General features: G+C 41.2%; 1 protein-coding gene across 4 annotated transcripts in view; it reads left to right on the top strand.

Annotated features, from left to right (window-relative positions):
* The window catches only part of EIF2AK2 (eukaryotic translation initiation factor 2 alpha kinase 2), a 53,675-nt gene that overhangs the window by 11,491 nt on the left and 22,718 nt on the right, over window positions 1–19,466 (top strand). For all 4 annotated transcript variants that reach the window (XM_025354869.1, XM_025354870.1, XM_025354868.1 and 1 more), the window contains 6 exons: window positions 4,347–4,495; window positions 6,280–6,403; window positions 7,081–7,157; window positions 7,299–7,392; window positions 8,652–8,686; window positions 10,127–10,189. In XM_025354869.1, the coding sequence (XP_025210654.1) occupies window positions 4,347–4,495; window positions 6,280–6,403; window positions 7,081–7,157; window positions 7,299–7,392; window positions 8,652–8,686; window positions 10,127–10,189 (542 nt within the window). The remainder of the gene's footprint in view (window positions 1–4,346; window positions 4,496–6,279; window positions 6,404–7,080; window positions 7,158–7,298; window positions 7,393–8,651; window positions 8,687–10,126; window positions 10,190–19,466) is intronic.

The following is a 19,466-nucleotide window of genomic DNA, read 5'->3' as shown; positions in this document are numbered from 1 at the left end:
ATAGAAAAAGTACAGTAAAAATACAGTATAAAAGACAAAAGGCCAGGCGCGGTGGCTCACACCTGTCATCCTAGCATTTTGGGAGGCTGAGGCAGGTGGATCACCTGAGGTCAGGAGTTGAAAACCAGCTTGGCCAACATGGTGAAACCCTATCTCTACTAAAAATACAAAAAATTAGCTGGGCGTGGTGGCGGGCACCTGTAATCCTAGCTACTTGGGAGGCTGAGGCAGGAGAATTGCTTGAACCCGGGAAACAGAGATTGCAGCGAGCCTGAGGTCGTGCCATTGCACTCCAGCCTGGGGAGCCTGTCTCAAAAAAAAAAAAAAAGACAAACAAAAGTACACCCATGTAGGGCACATACCATGCATAAATAGAGCTTGCAGGACTGGAAGTTGCTCTGAGTGAGTCAGTGAGTGGGTGGTGAGTGAATGTGAAGGCCTAGGGCATTATTGTATACCACTGTAGACTTTATAAACTCTGTATACATAAGCTACATTCATTTTATTAAAAATTTTTTTCTTCAATAATAAATTAACCTTAGCTTACGGTAACTCTTTTACTTTATAAACTTCTTATTTTTAACATTTTGACTCTTTCCTAATAACACTTAGCTTAAAACACAAACGCAGCCAGGCGCAGTGGCTCATGCCTGTAATCCCAGCACTTCAGGAAGCCGAGGCGGGTGGATCACCTGAGGTCAGGAGTTTGAGACCAGCCTGGCCAACACAGTGAAACCCTGTCTCTACTAAAAATACAAAAATTAGCCGGGTGTGGTGGGGGTCGCCTGTAATCCCAGCTACTTGGGAGGCTGAAGCAGGAGAATTGCTTGAACTCAGGAGGCGGAGGTTGCAGTGAGCCGAGATCATGCCACTGCATTCCAGCCTGGGCAACAGGGCGAGACTCCATCTCAAAAAAACAAAACAAAACAAAAACGAAAACAAAAACACATAGTATGGCTGTACAAAAATATTTTGTTTCGTTACATCTTTATTCTATAAGCTTTTTTCTATTTTTAGAATTTTAAACTTTTTTTTTAACTTTTAAACTTTGTTGTTAAAAAATTAAAACATGATTGGGCACAGTGTTTCATGCCTGGGATGTCGAGGAGCCATGATTATGCCACTGTACTCCAGCCTGGGTGACAGAATGAGACCCTGTCTCAAAAAAAAAAAAAAAAAAATGCTGGGCATGGTGGTTCATGCCTGTAATCCCAGCACTTTGGTAGTCAAGGTAGGTGGATCACTTGAATTTGGGAGTTTGGGATTAGCCTAGGCAACATGGTGAAACCCTGTCTGTACTAAAAATACAAAACACTAGCCGGGCTTGGTGGCACGTGCCTGTAGTTCCAGCTACTCAGGAAGCCGAGGCAGGAGGGTCATGTGCCTGACATGTCATGGCTGCAGTGAGCTGTGATCTTGTGACTACACTCCAGCCTGGGCAACAGAGCAAGACTCTGTCTCAAAAAAAAAGAAAGAAAAAAATTACAACACACACGCACACACCAGCCTGCCTACACAGCATCAGGATCATCAGCGTCACTGTCTTCCACCTCCACATTTTGTCCCTCTGGAAAGTGTTCAGGAGCAATAACATACATGGAGCTATTCTTTCCTATTGTAGCAATTCCTTCTTTTGGATTACCTACCGAAGGACCTGCCTGAGACTGTTTTACAGTTTACTTTTTTTTTTTTAAGTAGAAAGAGTGCCTTCTAAAATAATGATTAAAAAGTATAATAAATATATAAACCAGTAACAGTTACTTATTATTATCCAGTATTATGTACTGTACATAATTGTATGTGCCAGACTTTTTTATAAGACTGTAGCACAGTAGATTTGTTTAGAGCAGTGTCACTGCAAACATGTGAGTAATGCATGGTGCTGTAACCCAGGAGTTTGAGATTGGCCTGGGCAATATGGCGAAACCCTGTCTGTACTAAAAATACAAAAAATTAGCCATTATAGTGGCTATGACCTCACTAGATGACAGTAATTTTTTAGCTCCATTATAATCTTACGGGACCACTGTCATATATGCAGTCCATTGTTGACCAAAATGTCATTATGCAGTACATGATTATCCTTTAGATCATCTCTAAATTACTTATAATATCTCTAATACAATGTAAATACTATGTAAATAGTTTTTTGTTGTTGTTGTTTTTTGAGACAGGGTCTTACTATCACCCAGGCTGGAGTGCAGTAGCATGATCAAGGCTCACTGCAGCCTCAGTCTCCCCAGGCTCAGGTGATCCTCCCACCTCAGCATCCCAACTGACTCGGACTACAGGCACGAGCCACCACACCTGGCCAATTTTTGTATTTTTTGTAGAGATGGAGTCTCACTATGTTGTCCAGGCTGGTCTTGAACTCCTGAGCTCAAGTGATCCGCCCACCTCAGCCTCCCAAAGTGCTAGGATCGCAGGTGTGAGCCACCACAGCCAGCTATAAGTAGTTGTTATGCTGTATTGTTTAGGGAATAATGACAAGGAAAAAAACTGAATATGTTTAGTACAGATGCAACCAGCAATTTTTTTCAAATATTTTTGATTGTGATTGGTGAATCCAGGGATTTGGAACCCGTGGATATAGAGAGCCAAGTGTTTACAGAGAGCAGATAATGGAGAACCAATATACATGTGACTGGTGTCCCTGAAAATAAGAACAGAGTAAATAGTACAGAAGAAAATGATCTGAAGAGATTTCAGCAGAAAATGTTTATGAAATAAAGACTTGGCTACAGGTTAAAACAACTTAATAGATACAGGAAAATTTAGAAACACCCAGACCAAAATTGATTCTTTTTTTCTCTTTTATTTTTTATTTTTGAGACAGAGTCTCACTCTGTTGCCCAGGCTGGAGTGCAGTGGCACAATCTCTGCTCACTGCAACCTCTGCCTCCCGTGTTCAAGCAATTCTCTGCCTCAGCCTCCTGAGTAGCTGAGATTACAGGCCTCCACCACCATGGCTAGCTAATTTTCTGGTATTTTTAGTAGAGACAGGGTTTCACTATGTTGGCCATGCTGGTCTTGAACTCCTGACCTCGTGATCCACCTGCCTCGGCCTCCCAAAGTGCTGGGATTACAGGCATGAGCCACCACACCTGGCCCCAACATTGATTCTTATGAAAGTACTGCACTCCAGAGATGAGGAAAGAATTCTACAAGCATCTAGAGAGAAGAAGAAAACTATGTAAAATGTAAATATTTTTAAAGTTTCATGCTGTGCACAGCAACATTATAAACCAGGAGATAGTGTAGCAATGCTTATAAAATGAGACATGAAGTCATTTACATTTTAGACAACAGAGGACTATTCTCAGATTTGGAAAATTTTGGGAAAATTTAGGTTTCAAGATTCTTTCTTGAAAAATCTACTTAAAGATATCCTTCTAACCAAATAAAAAAAAAAATCAAGCAAAATTACAAATTATAATTATTAATGAGGTAGAAAATTGAGTCAAGAAGTTAGAAAAAAAATAGAATGTCTTACCCCCAAAAAGCAGAAGAAAGAAAATAACAATGGTTGAAATTACTATAAAAGAAATAAAAAAGAAAAAAAATAAAGATCAATAAAACCAAAAGCTAGTTTTTTGACAAGATTAATAAAATAGCAAAACTCAGCTGGGTGTGGTGGCTCACACCTCTAATCCTAGCATTTTGGAAGTCTGAGGCAGGCAGATAACTTGAGTTTAGGAGTTCGAGACCAGACTGGGCAACATGGCCAAACCCTGTCTCTACAAAAAATACAAAAAAAGTACCCGGATGTGGTGGTGTGTACTTGTAGTTCCAGGTACTTGTGAGACTGAGACAGGAAGATCGCTTGAAACCAGGAGGTCAAGGCTGCAGTGAGCTGAGGTTGCACCACTGCACTCTAGCCTAGGTAACAAAGTGACACCCTGACTCAAAAAAATTAAAAAAATAAAATAGCAAAACTTTGGACAAGATTTTTGTTGGACTAAGAAAAAAAGGTAGAGATAACAATAGTAGAAATCACGCTATTATATTCATCTTTTTCATTAAGTTGTGATCCAGTATCTCTTGCCTCATTTTTTGAGATTAGAAAGAATATAACAAGCTAGAACGTGTTATAGTACTTTCCAAAGACAAACAAGAAAAAGCAACTTCTTTCGTATTGTTAAAATCTATCTTTGTAGATTTTTTCTGGTAGAGGGAGATAGATAGTCACACTTTTACTCAAGGTAATATAATAGAAAAATATATAACATCCAAGCTGTCTTTCACATTGCTCATTTAGTAATTTTATTAGAAGAATGATTTTTAAAAGGTTAAATCTTTGTTGTCATTTATATTAAACAAGAATTTTTTTTTTTTTTTCTTTGTAGGCAGTTAGTCCTTTTTCATTGACAACAACCAGTTCTTCAGAAGGATTATCCATTGGGAATTACATAGGTGTTGTCAATAGAATTGCCCAGAAGAAAAGACTAACTGTAAATTATGAACAATGTACATCGGGGGTGCATGGGCCAGAAGGGTAAGACATAATTTGGCTTTTCTTTCTGTTTCATTGTATCTAAGCAATAAAGTTGGTTTATTTTCATGTCTAATTTTCCAGAAATATGTGTCCTTTTAAACATTCTATATGGAAGGTTTTATATGATTGATAGTAATTTGATTTCTAATTTGTAATTAAAATGCTTAATTGCTGAAGCCATGGAGCCCACTTACCGTAATTGATCAAATTAGGGTAATCCTTTATTTCAGAGGTGTAGCTGGATGGTTTAGTCTGTGGAACAAGAGGGTACAGGGTGCCACTGCTCAAAGAATGCAGAGATCTTTTCGTCATTGAGGACATGATGGTGGTAACTATCTGAAAACCTCTCTGCCACATGTATAGAATGACTCTTCACCCTTGTCAGATCAGGGAGCTCTTTGTTCAGGTATTTGTCCTTCAAATTTGATTAAATGAACAAATACCATGTATCAGAAGGAATGAGTTTTAGCCGTAGACTGAGAGGAGACCAGGATTTGAGGGATCTGATGAGACAGATAAGCTAGAGTTTCAAAGTTACTAAGAACGTCACCACTGAGCTAAGATGTTCCTGGAAATGAGGCTAAAGAATGGATTGGAACTGAAAAAAGCAGAAATCAAAGGAGTATGAGGCGATTGTTTTTCAACTACAACCAACCAGTTAATGAGAAAGAAGAAAAAAAATATCTACATGGCAAATAGTTCAAATCATCACTTTAGGATACTGTTCTATGAATTGACTCAGCTATTCACAGTCATGGCTTTTGGGCCAAAACCAGGAAGAAAAACATGTGATAGTATTCATTGGAATGAAATAGTCAAAAGTGAATCTGTTGAGTCAATCTTGATAATTAAGAGACTATTTTATTTTCTGTAGCTCACTTTTTTGATTTCTTTGAATTATGCTCTCTAACATTAGATACCTAAAAGAAAGAAGAAATCTATTTGCGGGGGGACAGTGTCTGAAAAAAATAGGAGCTGTAGAAATGATCCAGTTACTCAACCCAGCTATTTAATTCAGGGTCTAGCAGGGAAGACTCACCCTGTTTGGATGTGTTTCTATCAATGGCCTTCAATAGAAGCACAAAGGAAAAGGAGTTCAAATACTGGAATCATTTTGCAGTAATATGTAGTAACTCTGTGATATAAATTACCATGTCCATTGTTTTATCCCTTAAAAATAGTTCTTATATAATTGTCCAGGTATCCTGGCCTAACCACAAATGTCCTTACATCTAATAGGAGAGTGTGGACTTTAGTATAGGGAATCTACACTGTGGGGATTTTCTCAAATTTTTGTGCACATAAGCAGATGGCAGACAATGTTGCAGTTAGAGCAGAATCCATGCTTTGCTCTTCCCCTACGCTGTAACTTCATAGCTTCTCCTGTCAAATCCACTTTCTCTGCTGGCTTTTTCCTTCCCATTTGAGCACTGCTGAAAAAATTCACTGGACCTCTTTCTTTTCTACCTCCATATCTTTTGACCTTTGGGGAATTAAAAAACAAAAAAAATCACCACTTAGTGCCTTTGTGCCAGATCTTTCAGCAAAGCAACCAAAAATTAGAAATTGCCTGGAAAACGCAAGCTCAGATGTCAACTGATCCTGGTTATTCAGAGAAATTGGTCAGGCAGGTTACTGAGGGTTTAAATTATGCAAGATATGAACTATAAATCTAATAAATTGGTATTATCTTAAGATCTCTGTTAATGTTTTTTTTTTTAATCGTAAGTTGGATTTACTATATTTTTCATGTTTGGATAAGTACCCTCTATGATTTCTCCTAGATTTCATTATAAATGCAAAATTGGAGACAAAGAATATGGTATTGGTACAGGTTCTAGTAAACAAGAAGCAAAACAATTGGCCGCTAAACTTGCATTGCTTGAGATATCAGAAGAAACCTCAGTGGTACGTATTGCCTTTGGATTAAATTTTTATGTTTTAAAATTCCCTCTGAAGTTGACTTCAGGTTAGACTGTGGTTACATTATGCCAAGACAGCCAGTGATTTAGCAAAATGATTCCTCCATTCTGTGTCGCACCAATGAGCCATGTGCCATGGGGCCGTGGCTGGGTGTGGTGGCTCACACCTGTAATCCCAGCACTGTGGGAGGCCAGCGCAGGTGGATCTCCTGAGCTCAGGAGTTTCAGACCAGCTTGGCTTGGGCGACATGGCAAAACCATGACTCTACAAAAAAAAAAAAAAAATTAGATGCGTGTGTGGCATGTACCTGTAGTTCTAGCTACTTGGGAGGCTGAGGTGGGAGGATTGCCTGAGCCTGGGAGGTGGAGGTTGCAGTGAGCTAAGATCGTGCCACTGCACTTCAACCTGGACAGCAGAGCCAGATCCTGTCTGAAAAGAAACAAACAAAAAAATTATCTGTCCTGTGATCCAGAAAAATGAAATAAAAAATAAAATAAAATCCAGACCAAACATCCATAAAAAAAGTTATTGATCTTGTAATTGTTTATGGTTGTGGATTTGGTAAATGTGTTGAAATAAATGTGATAGTACACAGAAACTGAGCCTCTGTAGAGAAATAATTAGTTGCATTTAAGCCTACTAAGGGACTCTCTTTCTTTCAGAAACCTGACTCCACGCCCTCTGGTTCTTTTGCTGCTACGTGTGACTCCCAAAGCAGCCCTTTAGTGAACAACTCACTGTAAGTGTAGACAAACAATTGAGATATTTAACATATTCATATTTCTGTCTGAAAGAGAAATTTGTATGTTTAAGGAGAATTTAGAGAAAGAAGTGATAAAAACAGAATTAATAAACTAACAGTTACACCCTTTTCTTCTAGTGCTTCTGAATCATCATCTGAAAGTGACGTCCCAGCAGATACATCAGAGATAAATTCTAACAGTAGCAGTTTACACATTTCTTCATTGTTTACGGTATCATATTAGTCTCGAAGCTTCCTACTTAATCTTATTTTTCTGTGCGTTTCCTCATTTAAAAATAACTTCTAGTATTCCACCATAATTTTTATATTTTTTCTTATGCACTCTTACTAAATGATAATATTCAGCAGCCTTTTTTTTGTTTTTTTGAGGTTGAGTCTCCCTCTGTCACCCAGGCTGGAGTGCAGTGGCGAGATCTTGGCCCATTGCCACCTCCGCCTTCCAGTTCAAGCGATTCTCCTGCCTCAGCCTCCTGAGTAGCTGGGATTACATGCGCATGCACCACACCCGGCTAATTTTTGCAGAGACGGAGTTTCAACATGTTGGTCAGGCTGGTCTCGAGCTCCTGACCTCGTGTTCTGCCTGCCTCAGCCTCCCCAAGGCTGGGATTACAGGCGTGAGCCACCGTGCCCGGCTCAGCAGCCTTTTGATTCTTTTTAAAATTAAGTTCCATTCCTCACCCTTCTACACGTCACTTCTGTCTTTCCTCACTCACCCCTATATTTTAATATATTCCTATGATTTTGCTTTTCTCTCCTACCAATGGGATAATATTTAAAGATTCTCTAATATAGTTTATTTCTGTTTTAAAAAATTAGAATTAAATTTAACATTAAAAGTAAACTTGAAATCAGATAACTTTTTAGCCTGGTGCAGTGGCACATGCATATAGTCTGCAGCACTTGGGAGGCCAAGGTGGGAGGATCGCTGTAGCCCAGGAGTTCGAGATCAGCCTAGGCAACATAGTGAGACCCCATCTCAAAAACAAACAAGCAAACAAACAAAAACAAACAAAAAACAGATAACTTTTTGGTGCACATAAGCAGGCAATGTTGAACTTAGAGCAAAATCTATGCTTTTGACGATTAGTGTTACAAGAGTATTCTGTTATAAAGAACTACAAAATCGATAAGAAAATGGCAAGCAACTCAGTAGAAAAATGTACAAAGTATATAAACAGATAGTTCAGAGAAGAGATACCCAAATGGGCAACAAATATTAAAAGCTGCTTTACTAGGTATCAGGAAAATGTAAATCAAAACAATTAGATACTATTTTAAACTCATTAGATTGGCAAAAAGTTAAGTCTTACAATACTAAGTGTTTATACAGGGCTTGATGAGAATACAGACATTGATGGACTAAGAAATTGGTCAGCGAGCCATCTGGAAATACAGGAGGAAAGATAACAAGAGAAAGGAAGATGATTGATTTAGTAATCTGAAACTATTTCTCATTTTCTTTTGTTATAGAATGGTCTCAGAAATAACCAAAGGAAGGTAAAAAGGTGAGTATCATTATGCATTGAACATATTTTGATCTGAAGTTTTATTTCAGACTTATGTATTGTTTTAGATACTTGTAGAGTATTGTACACCCTTATTTGAGCAGAGTTTCAGAAGCAGAAAGCTTGAAATCTATAAAATAATTTTAGATGTGTTGAGAGATATTTGAATATATGCACATGCTGCACTGTAGACATAAAGCCCTATGGGGGTACCACTCGAGTAATTAGGTTAAGAGCATTATTTTGTACGAGGCTGGCAAGGAATTGGGCTGTTTTCACTGTAGAAGTGTTTTCAAGAGAAGTGTATTATTTTGCAGACAAGTAAGATTAAAATAGCATAAAAACTTGGATTATAAAAAGGTCAGATGCTATGTCAGTTAACTGAAGAGAAAGGCAACGATGTAAATATAGTCAGAAATGAGAGTAAGATGGCAGTAGGAGCCATTATGAGCCACCAGTATATTCTGAATAGTAGATAGATGTATTAAAGAAAGATGATTCTTGATGTGGATGCTTGGATGGAGAGAAGAGAGTTCTGTACATGAGGTGCCCTCAGCCACGATTACTGTGGCAGTCAGGAGGGATGAGGAGAATGTGTGAGAAAGACTGTAAAGGAAGAGTGGACATGACTTGAGGGGATAGGTCCCCATAGCTGAGTGAAAGCATGAAGAAGAGGTAAAGGAGAAAGGATTTGAAGATTGCTTCACTTTGAACAGGATGCAGTGAAGAACCATGGCACTAATGGTGTTAAGAAAGTTAAGGAGTTAAGGGCTTAGAGAGAAGACAGCGGTTTGGATATGTTCAGTTTTAGGTGGTGTTTAAACTTCCATTTGCAAGTGGCTTATCATCAGTAAGGAATGACAGCTAGGATGAGGGTGTAAGGAGATATATTTCCTGAGGTTTTGAGTCTGGAGAAAGAAAAACAGAGGTTAGTGACACATCAACAATGAGTGCTCGAAGGTGCAAAAAGGAACCAGAGGAGGGATGAAAAAGTATTAGAGGCCAGAGGAGAACTGTAAGCATATAGTTTTATAAAGAAAAAAGTTGGCTGGGTGCTGTGGCTTGCACCTGTAATCCCCAGTACTTTGGGAGGCCAAGGGGGGAGGATGACTTGGGTCCAGGAGTTCGAGACCAGACTGGGTAACATAGAGAGACCCCTGTCTCTACAAAAAATAAAAAGAATTAGTTGGGTATGGTGGCACATGCCTGTAGTCGCAGCGACCTGGGAGGCTGAGGTGGGAGGATCTCCTCAGAGCCCAGAATTTCAAAGTTGCAGTGAGCTATGATCAAACGACTGCACTCCAGGCTGGGAGATGGGGTGAGACCTTGCCTCTGAAGAAAAAAAAAAAAAAAAGAAAGAAAAAGGTTAACATTAACACTAAACAAGTTATATTTGATTTCAATTTTATTTGAGTTTTACATTCAACTCTTAATTTTTAGATCTTTGGCACCTACATTTGACCCTCCTGACATGAAAGGACCAAAGTATACTGAGGATGCAAGGTAAGATTGTAAGTGCTGAAGAAAGAAGGGGTAATGCTATAGGTAGATGTTTTTGGATAGTTGTCTGTGAAATGGCCATGATCCTGTTGGTTGAAGATCTTTGAATAAGGTTAACTAGGCAGGGTCAGAACATGAGTCTTAGGCGTTTCATTAGGAGGGGGCCCAGGAATGGGATGACCCACGTTATGATTTTGTTCCCAAACCAACAATCTATTCAGTTGTTTTGATATTCCCTTAGCTTTTTAGCCCTTTATTTAAGTTTTTCATCAGCGTCTTTTACTAGCCCTGATTGGTTGAGATAAAAGCAACATTCCTCACCCAATGAGAGGCAGAGGTCCCCTTTTTCAGCCGTTATTAGATCTAGTCCCCATCTATTTTGGAGGACTACTCCAGCCGAGGAGTCTAGTTTGTCTTGGACTCTTATAATGCTTCAGGCCATATGTTCTAAAGAACCCTGTAATTCTGTGGAAAGAGCTTTAAAGTGTGTTAAGGAAGTGGCCAATCTGCCTGCTCCGAATCCAAGTCTGGAGGTTATATCCAAGGCAGCCATTAAAGGAATGACGTGGATGACCCTCCTCTTCCTAACATATTGGATGAATGGAACAGGCAAAGGTTGGCTGGGAGGAACTTTTCCAATGGAGGGAGAAAGATAAACTAGGGTACAGGTTCCAGTCCAGTTGGTGGGGAGACAAAGATATGTGTTGATGCCACACACAAAAAATAAGCCTTTGTCATAAATATAGGTGGAGATACGGAAAGAAAACAAGTGAATTAAAGATGGGATGTTTTTTCTTTCCTGTGTTTCATTACTCCAAGTGGACAAGGAGGAGGTCAAGGAGACACCCACTATAGTAGCGATATAGGAAGAGTTACTTTTTTACACACTTAATGCGATTAGATGTTGCACCATTAATATTGAGCCATGGATAAAGGTGGGCTCTAGGGACAGCACAAATTAGGCCAGAGGCATTGGTTGAGGGAGGGGCTGTAGAACGAGCGGGTTGCAGAAATGCTCCGTTCACTTCAGGTGATACTTGGTAGTCAACTTGGTTAGTGTGATGGTCAGCGGGGTGTTTAACAATGATAATGCAGTTGCATTGGTTAAGTGTTAAGGATCTTACAGGGAAATTTCCCTCAGAGGCTAAAAAGCAAAGTGAGGCTTCTTGTCAAAGGGGGGTGTGTTTAATTAGAGGCCCTTCAATGGGAGGGTCTTGTGACTTAAGGCGTTGTAGGGAGTTGTAATAGGTTTGAAATAATTTGTTGGCCTGATTGGCCCTGGAAGTGAGATAATCGCCGACCAGAGGGTCAACTCTTTCAAAAAAGGAATTTATAGATTAGGGTTATGTTTTTCTGTTAAAAGGTCATGAAGGGGTGTAGGAAGGGATGTATAAGCTGAGGAAGACAGTGATAAACACATCTAGCATTCTGGAGCAAAGGAAGAGTTAGCTTGCAGCAAGAGGGATTGTGTAAGGTTTACAGAACGTTCTTGTTTGATAGCAGTGAGGAGTGATTCTATTGGTGAGGTTGATGTGATTAGGGAATTTAGATTGAAAGAAACAAGCAAGAGGAGGAAAAAGTTATTTGGGTAGGAGTAAAGTCCTGGAAAGTTCCTTGAAGCCATAAATCCCGTGGAATAGTAAGGAGCTGATCAGGATGTATAATGAGAGTTTTGTAAGGCTACCACTGAAGGTGTTGGGGTCCGCGTGTTTCCTAAACAAAGGAATGAACACACAAGACAACACAGGACGAGACAAACATGGCGGCCGCCCCGAACGGCACGCTCTACTTTATTTCATACAATTTCGGTTGTGGAATGTTGCCAAGTCACAAGTCACGTGTTGTTTTTCTGACCTTTTCCTGACTTGCTGGTTTCTCAAGATGTTTACACATTAACCAGTCCCCAGGGCCTGCTGTTTGCAGCTGGCTCCTTTGTCCTCCCTGTTTGCAGGGAAGGAACACCCTGCTTCGTTTGCAAGAGCAGTACTTATTGGGAACGTCTCGTTTGCGAGCACGTAGTCCTCTACAGAAGGTCTGTAACAAGGTTAGTTAGGAAGCAATGAAAGTTTGAGAGAGAAAGAGACGTAGCTGCTTAGGTGAATTTCTGTTCTTTTTCCTCTGGGATTCGTGTAGGGCTGGGACCTTTTACCAGAACCCAGTTTCCTGACTGTAGGAAGGGATTAAAGGAGATGGCAACAGGTTGTGGCAAGTATTTTTCAGCATATTCCCAAATGAAATGGTGGATGGTATGCCGAAGAAGGGAAATGAGAGGGGTTGTTAGAGGTGGGGCTTGACCCCGAGGTGGAACAAAAGGAGCATGAGCTCAAATACTCATGCTCAAAACTCCCATGTATGAGTTCAGAGGGGCTGAGCATTAAAGGCTTCCGTGGGAGTGCCCGAATTTTCAGAAGGGCCAAAGGTAAAAGTGTAACCCAGTCTTTATGTGTTTGGAGTGAATACCTGGTGAGGGTGCTATTTAGAATGCCATAAATTTTTTCAACCTTTCCTGAAGATTGAGGTTGATAGGGGATGTGTAGCTTCCAGGTGATTCGTAGGGTTTGTGCAAGTGTTTGAGTAATTTGAGAAATGAATTCAGGACCATTTTCAGATTAAAAAGAAAGAGGCACCCTGAACCAGGGGATGATTTCTGTTATTAATTTGGAGGTGACAGTCGAAGCTCATTTCTTGGTTGTCGGAAAAGCCTCAACCCATCCTGAAAAGGTATCAACCAGAACCAAAAGAAATCGAACCTTTTTTACTGGGGGCATATGGGTAAAATCAATTTGCCAGTCTTGTCTTGGAAGGTTCCCCTGTCTTGATGGGTTGGAAAAGAAGGGAGTCTAGTGTTGAAGTGGGGTGAAGCTTTCTGGCAAATAGAGCATTGATGGAAAATGGCTTTCAACTGTTCCTTTATATCTGGGTTTATGTGTATGTGGAAACTTAAGAAATGTTGTAGAGGGGAATGGCTAGTGTGGAAGAGTTTGTGGATGTCCCATAACAGAGTTTTTTTTTTTGTTTGTTTGTTTGTTTGTTTTTTTGAGACAGAGTCTTGCTCTGTCACCCAGGCTGGAGTGCAATGGCATGATCTCAGCTCACTGCAACCTCCACCTCCGGAGTTCAAGTGATTCTCCTGCCTCAGCCTCCGGAGTAGCTGGGATTACAGGCGCGCACCACTACGGCCGGCTAGTTTTGTATTTTTAGTAGAGACAGGGTTTCACCATGTTGGTCAGGCTGGTCTCAAACTCCTGACCTCGTGATCCACCCACCTTGGCCTCCCAAAGTGTTGGGATTACAGGCGTGAGCCACTGCGCCTGGCCAAGAGTTGTTTTTTCAGGGTCAGGTAGGACTAATTTGTTTTGTATGAACCAGTGTGGGAGTTTGAATTGTGCCCCTGCTGTGATTAGTTGTTGTATTTGGTGTTCGGGATAAAAGGAGGGGATATGTTGTGTGAGGGGAAATAGATATTGGAGAATTGGATGATGGGTTGAGGTGTGTTTTGCCCAGTAGTCAACCTCACAGTTCCCTAAAGAAATGTGTCTTTTATCTGATTGATGTCATTTGTAATGGATAACTGCAACCTTTTCTGGAAGTAGAGCAGCCTTTAATAGAGGATGGATTAGTTTTCCATTAATGATAGGAGTTCCCTTAGCTGTGAGATAGCCCCTCTTGCTCCAAATTTGGGCATTGGAATGGTTGATGTTATAGGCATATTTAGAATCGGTGGTATATATTAACTTGTGTGTTTTTTGCTAGGGTTAATGCTCTTATTAGGGCAACTAATTCTGCTTGTTGGGAGGATGTGCCCAAAGGCAAGGGGGCAGCCTCTACAACTCTTCTAGGTGGAAGAGAGCGGGTATCATCATGATATCTCTCAATGACGGGATATCCTGCTTGGAGGGGAGGGTTTTTTGATGCGCTGCCATCTATAAATCAATCTGGGGCTCCCTTTATGTGAGTGGAAGTAAGGTGGCAAAACATGGTGCGAGAACTTTCAATTAGATCAGAGCATGAGTGTTGGTCAGGGTCCAAAATCAGTGTTGAAGATAAAAGAGTAGCAGGATTGGGGGGTGAGCATCTATGAAGAGAGATGGAGGGCTGAAGGAGGGTTGAATGTAGGGCTTGCATGCGAGAGGATGAGATGGAGGTGAGCGCCTTACGGCTGAGCATATCTTGTAGACTGTGAGAAGAAAATACCTGACGAGGTTCGTAGAATGTGAGTTTGTGCCTCAGGGATAATTAAAGAGGCTGTGGCAAAAATTTTTAAGCAAAGGTGCCAGGTTTTGTAAATGGGGTCTAGTTGTTTTGAAGAATATGCCACTGGTTGGAGGGAATCTCCCATGGATTGGGCTAATAGTCCAAGGGCCTGATTATGAGAACTGTGTAAATATAGATGAAAAGTTCTTAGGAGGTTTGGAAGGCCTAAAGTGGGGGGTCTGTAATAAGGCACATTTTAGGTGACAGAAAGCATGATAAAGGTCTGGGGTGGGAGTGAGTGGTTGGTCAAGATTTCCTCTTGTGTGTTCATAAAGAGGTTTAGTGACAGTGGCAAAATTTGCTATCTATCATCAGAAATATCCCACTAATTTGAGGAAAGAAAGTAAGTCCCTTTTTGTCTTAGGAAATGGGATTTGTTGAATGTCTTGCTTTCATGCTAGTGGAATTTCCTGGGTATTTGGAGTTATAATTAATCCTAGCTATGAAACATTTGGAGAGGTTAATTGGGCCTTCCTTTTGGATACCTGGTACCCACATTCAGCCAACAAATTTAAAAGCCTGGCTGTGTGTTGAATACAATGTTCTAGAGAGGGACTACAAAGAAGTAAATTGTCCATATATTGAAACAAGACGCTGGGTCGTAGAGGTAGTTGGGAACGGTCCAATCGAAGCACCTGACCAAAATACTGAGGGCTGTCCCTAAACCCCTGGGGAAGGACAGTCCAGGTGAGTTGTTGGGAGTAGCATGTATCAGCGTCAGTCCAAGTGAAAGCAAAAAGATTTTGAGAGGAGGAATGTAGAGTGATAGTAAAAGAAGGCATCTTTGAGGTCTAATGCAGAGAAATAGCTAGTGTTGGGAGGAATTTGCAATATGAGGGTACAGGGGTTTGGGACAACAGGATGAACAGGAACAATAGTGGAGTTGATTTGTTGCAAATCCTGAACCAGTCTATAGGAGCCATCTGGTTTTGTAACTGGGAGAATAGGAGTTTTGTGGGGAGAATGGGTGGGGATTAAAATATTGGCAGCTAGGCCCGGTGCAGTGGCTCACACCTGTAATCCCAGCACTTTAGGAGGCCAAGGCGGGTGGATCACCTGAGGTCAGGAGTTCGAGAGCAGTCTGGCCAACATGATGAAACCCCATCTCTACTAAAAATACAAAAATTAGTTGGGCATGGTAGCACACACCTGTAGTCCCAGCTACTCGAGAGGCTGAGGTAGGAGAATTATTTGAACCTGGGAGGCAGAGGTTGCAGTGAGCCAAGATTGCGCCATTAAACTCCAGCCTGGGTGACAAGAGCAAGACTCCATCTCAAAAACATAAAATAAAATAATAAAATAAAATATTGGCAGCCAAAAGTTGGGAGATGATGGACTTGAGTCCCCATAATCCATTAGGGGATATTGTGGGACCACTGTTTGGCATTTAGGATCCTTCAGTGAAATTTGAATTGGACAATGGTGGGTAGCTAACATGGGGGAGTCAGTTTTCCATACTATGGGATTTACAGGGCTGAGGAATTTGGGATTTAAGTCTGTTTGGATATGGAATGTCTGAGGAAGAGTTCTGTTCTTAAGATAATAATAAATAGGGGTAGCTTTGGTGTAGGGTTGATAAATGAATGATTCCTCCCAGTTTGTGTAGGATGTCCCTTCCTAGTAAAGGAGTGGGGGAATGAGGAATGACCAAGAAAGAGTGAGTAAGGGTGACTCCCTGAAATGAGCAATATAGAGGCATTGTTTTGTATGGGGTTTCTTGTATGCCCTTCATGCCACCAATAGAAACAGATGAACATTCTAATGGACCTTGATATTCATTTAATACCAATAGACTTACCCCAGTATCCAAAAGAAAGGAAATAATCTTACCAGATACTATCCCAATTACCCTGGGCTTCGTGGACTCACCAGATGTGGGGGTGAAGGATTCCAAGTACCCTCAGTCTTCCGTTGTCAGCACCAGCAGTGAAGAGATTTCCTCCTGTGATGGTTGGGGGGCTTCATTATGAGCAGCATCTGAATGGGGAAGATGTCCCTGTTGAGGGCATTCCATCGTCCAGTGTCCTCAAAGACTGCAAGTTGGGCATGGTTTGGTGGGAGGCCAGGGGTTAGGACAAGCCTTTGCCCAGTGTCCAGGGTTGCCTCATTGAAAACAGACTCCTGGAGAGGTGGGGGAGTTTCCCTTTGGGTTATTAGGAGGCTTTTGTGTAATTGACTTTTGGACAGTGGAGGCAAGCATCTGGTATTTTAAATGGAGATGTTTGTCTTCTTGAATTTTTTGTTCTTCATGTCTGTTGTTAAAGACCCAGAAGGTTGCATTTAGGAGCTCCTGCCAAGATGTCTGAGGACCCTCCTCTAATTTTTGTAATTTTTTGTGGATATCTGGGGTGGATTGGGAAATAAATTGGAGGTAGAGAAAAGTTTGACCTTCTCTAGATTCTGGATCCAAATTGGTATATTTTAGCACAGCTTCAATGAGGTGTGATAAGAAAAGGGCAGGGTTTTCCTGGTGCTCTTGTGTAATTTCTCTGAGCTTTTCAGAATTAACTGCCTTATAAGCATTTTTGTCCATGCCTGTGAGGAGACAGGTAATCATGTGGTCTCTTCACCTGATGCCATTGTCTCCCTGTTGGTAAGTCCAGTCTGGGCCTCTATAGGGGACTGCATCATTGGCCACTGGATTTTGTATAGGGGCTTGATTATGGAGTTCATCTGTGTGTGTTTCAGCTGACTGCCGGATGCGCTCTTTTTTGTCAGGGGTGAGGGTGGAGGTTAGAATTATATAAATGTCATGCCAAGTTAAATTAAAGGATTGGGTTATGTGCAGGAATTCCCTGTGATAGATTTTCAGAGAAAGATCCTAGACACTGTTCGATCTGTGACAAATCAGACATGGAGAAAGGGGATATGAACACAAGCAATGCCTTCAACCCTAGCGCCTTCCCAGAGAGGGAGAATGGCAGAGGTGGTTTGACTGGCTGGAGTAGTGTTTGAATGGGTAATGGGTGGAGAAGGATAAGGGTTGGGATTTGGCACTAAAGGCTGGGGGCAAGAGGGGCCAAAGAGATGGAGGGTTTGGATGGGCAAGAAATGGATGCAGGGGTTGAGAGTATGGAGGGAGTTCATCTGCAGGGTCAAAGGGGATTTCAGGGGAAGAGGTTTCAGAGGGAGGAGAGACCCAGGGAGGTTTTCATTAAGAAGAAGGATTTCACGAGGGGTGCAAGCTTGACATAAGGAGGGTTGGGATTTAAGGTAGAAGGAAGCCTGAATATAGGGAACCTCTTGCCATTTGCCATTCCTGGTTATAAAGTTGTCAAGGTCCCTGAGAATTTGAAAGTCAAAGGTGTCGTTTTCAGGCCATCGGCTGTCATTATCTAATTTGTATTGGAGCGAGGCCATGTTGCAATGAAAAATTAAACACTTTGACTTTAGGTTCCCCCATAAGCCAAGTTTGGTGAGGTTGTGAAGGAGACAGTCCAGTGGGGAGGACATAGGAATGTGGAATTGTTTGGCACCCATGTGGACTGATAAGAGGAGGCCGAGAGTATCTGTTTTTGTTCTAGGCATCCCCAGACAAAAGACAGAGACCTGGAATCCTCTTTATAAAGAGGACAGTTAAGCTGAGAAGAAACTGAGCATCCCTAAGATTTCTTCAACTTAGTCCCACTGGTCCTCCAAGGACCAGGATAGCAGACCTGACTTTCCCAGGTACTGTGAGAAAGCTAGGAAAGGCAAATCTTACCGGTTGGCTGGATTAGTGTCTGATGTTGGATGTTCTGGTTGGAATCAGTAAAGGGCCTCCTGGACTGGAGCCACGTGAGGAAGAGAGAGAGAGAGAGAGAAGAGGGAGGAAGAATGGACAAGGGTTAGAGAGCAAAATACCTGTTGCAGGCAGTCAAGGTGGATTCCTGAGACCTGAGGGTTTTGAGAACCCACTGGAGAGTAGCCCCAGCCCAAGCCTCACAGTCCCCTTCAGATTAGTTATCCACCTCATGCAAATTGCTTGAAAAGTGAAGAGAGAGAAAAGACGTGACAGGTGGCCAGAGACCCTCAGGACCCAGGAGTTATCTCGGGACAAACTGACGCTGCCCACTGCTTCCTGGGTTGCAAGAGTTGAAGAAAGAAGAAGGAAACTTGAAAAGTGGCTGAACAGTCAAAGACAGGTTTATTTTAGAGAATAAACCTGAGAGGGGCTTCTGGCTGATTTTGGTCAGGAACATTCTCTCTTACAGACTAAGGGTACTTAAGGATTTAGGGAGGGAGAGCTTATCACAGGTTCAGAATGTTTCTGGGCAGAGGAGAGTTTTATTGTGGGGTTGGAATGTCTGGTCAGAGGGGAGGTTATCTCAGGGTTGGCGTGTCTCTGGTCGGAGGGGATTTATCTCAGGTTTGGAAGGTTTCTGGTCAGAGGTGTCATTTGTCGTTTATGGTCATGCTGACATTAGCCATTAGGCTGATGTTTTGGGGCTGGATTTAGGCAGTTTTTAATCAAGGGGAACTTAAAATAGCGGTGCTTGTCCAAGATGGCAATGCTCCTGTTCTGTCAAAGATGGAATTGTGAAATAGAATTTGTTTGAAGATACATTTGTTCATTCAACAGAAGTTTCTTGAGGGCCCATTATAAGGCTAAATTATATTTCCACCTGAACAGTTTAATTGACGTTGCACTATCTGGCCCACAGTGGATCATGGCTCTTGGAGAAGTAATATTTAGACAGATCCAAATTGAATGTGGTAATTGTAGATCTTTGTGATGCTTATGTGGACTTCTCTGACATCTGTATAAGTTATTAATATTGAAAACAAGTACTCCTATAAATCAGTGATTGAAAAAAATACTTCTGCAGGAATTAGAATTGATCCACTTGAATCTGTTTTCTACTTTCTAGCTCCATACCAGATTTCACTTGAAAAAAATGTCTGCTCTGCTATAGACAGTATGTTTGGATTTAAAATGAAATGTCTGAAACAATGGAGGCCTGTTTGCATTGGGGGGCATTGAATATAAAAGTTTAGAAAACAATACAGAATCAAATATTTATTAAGCACTCGATATAGAATTGGC

This window comes from Theropithecus gelada, chromosome 13 (assembly GCF_003255815.1).
Source record: "Theropithecus gelada isolate Dixy chromosome 13, Tgel_1.0, whole genome shotgun sequence".
NCBI classification, from domain to species: Eukaryota; Metazoa; Chordata; class Mammalia; order Primates; family Cercopithecidae; genus Theropithecus; species Theropithecus gelada.
This window is presented reverse-complemented; position numbering and strand designations above follow the sequence as displayed.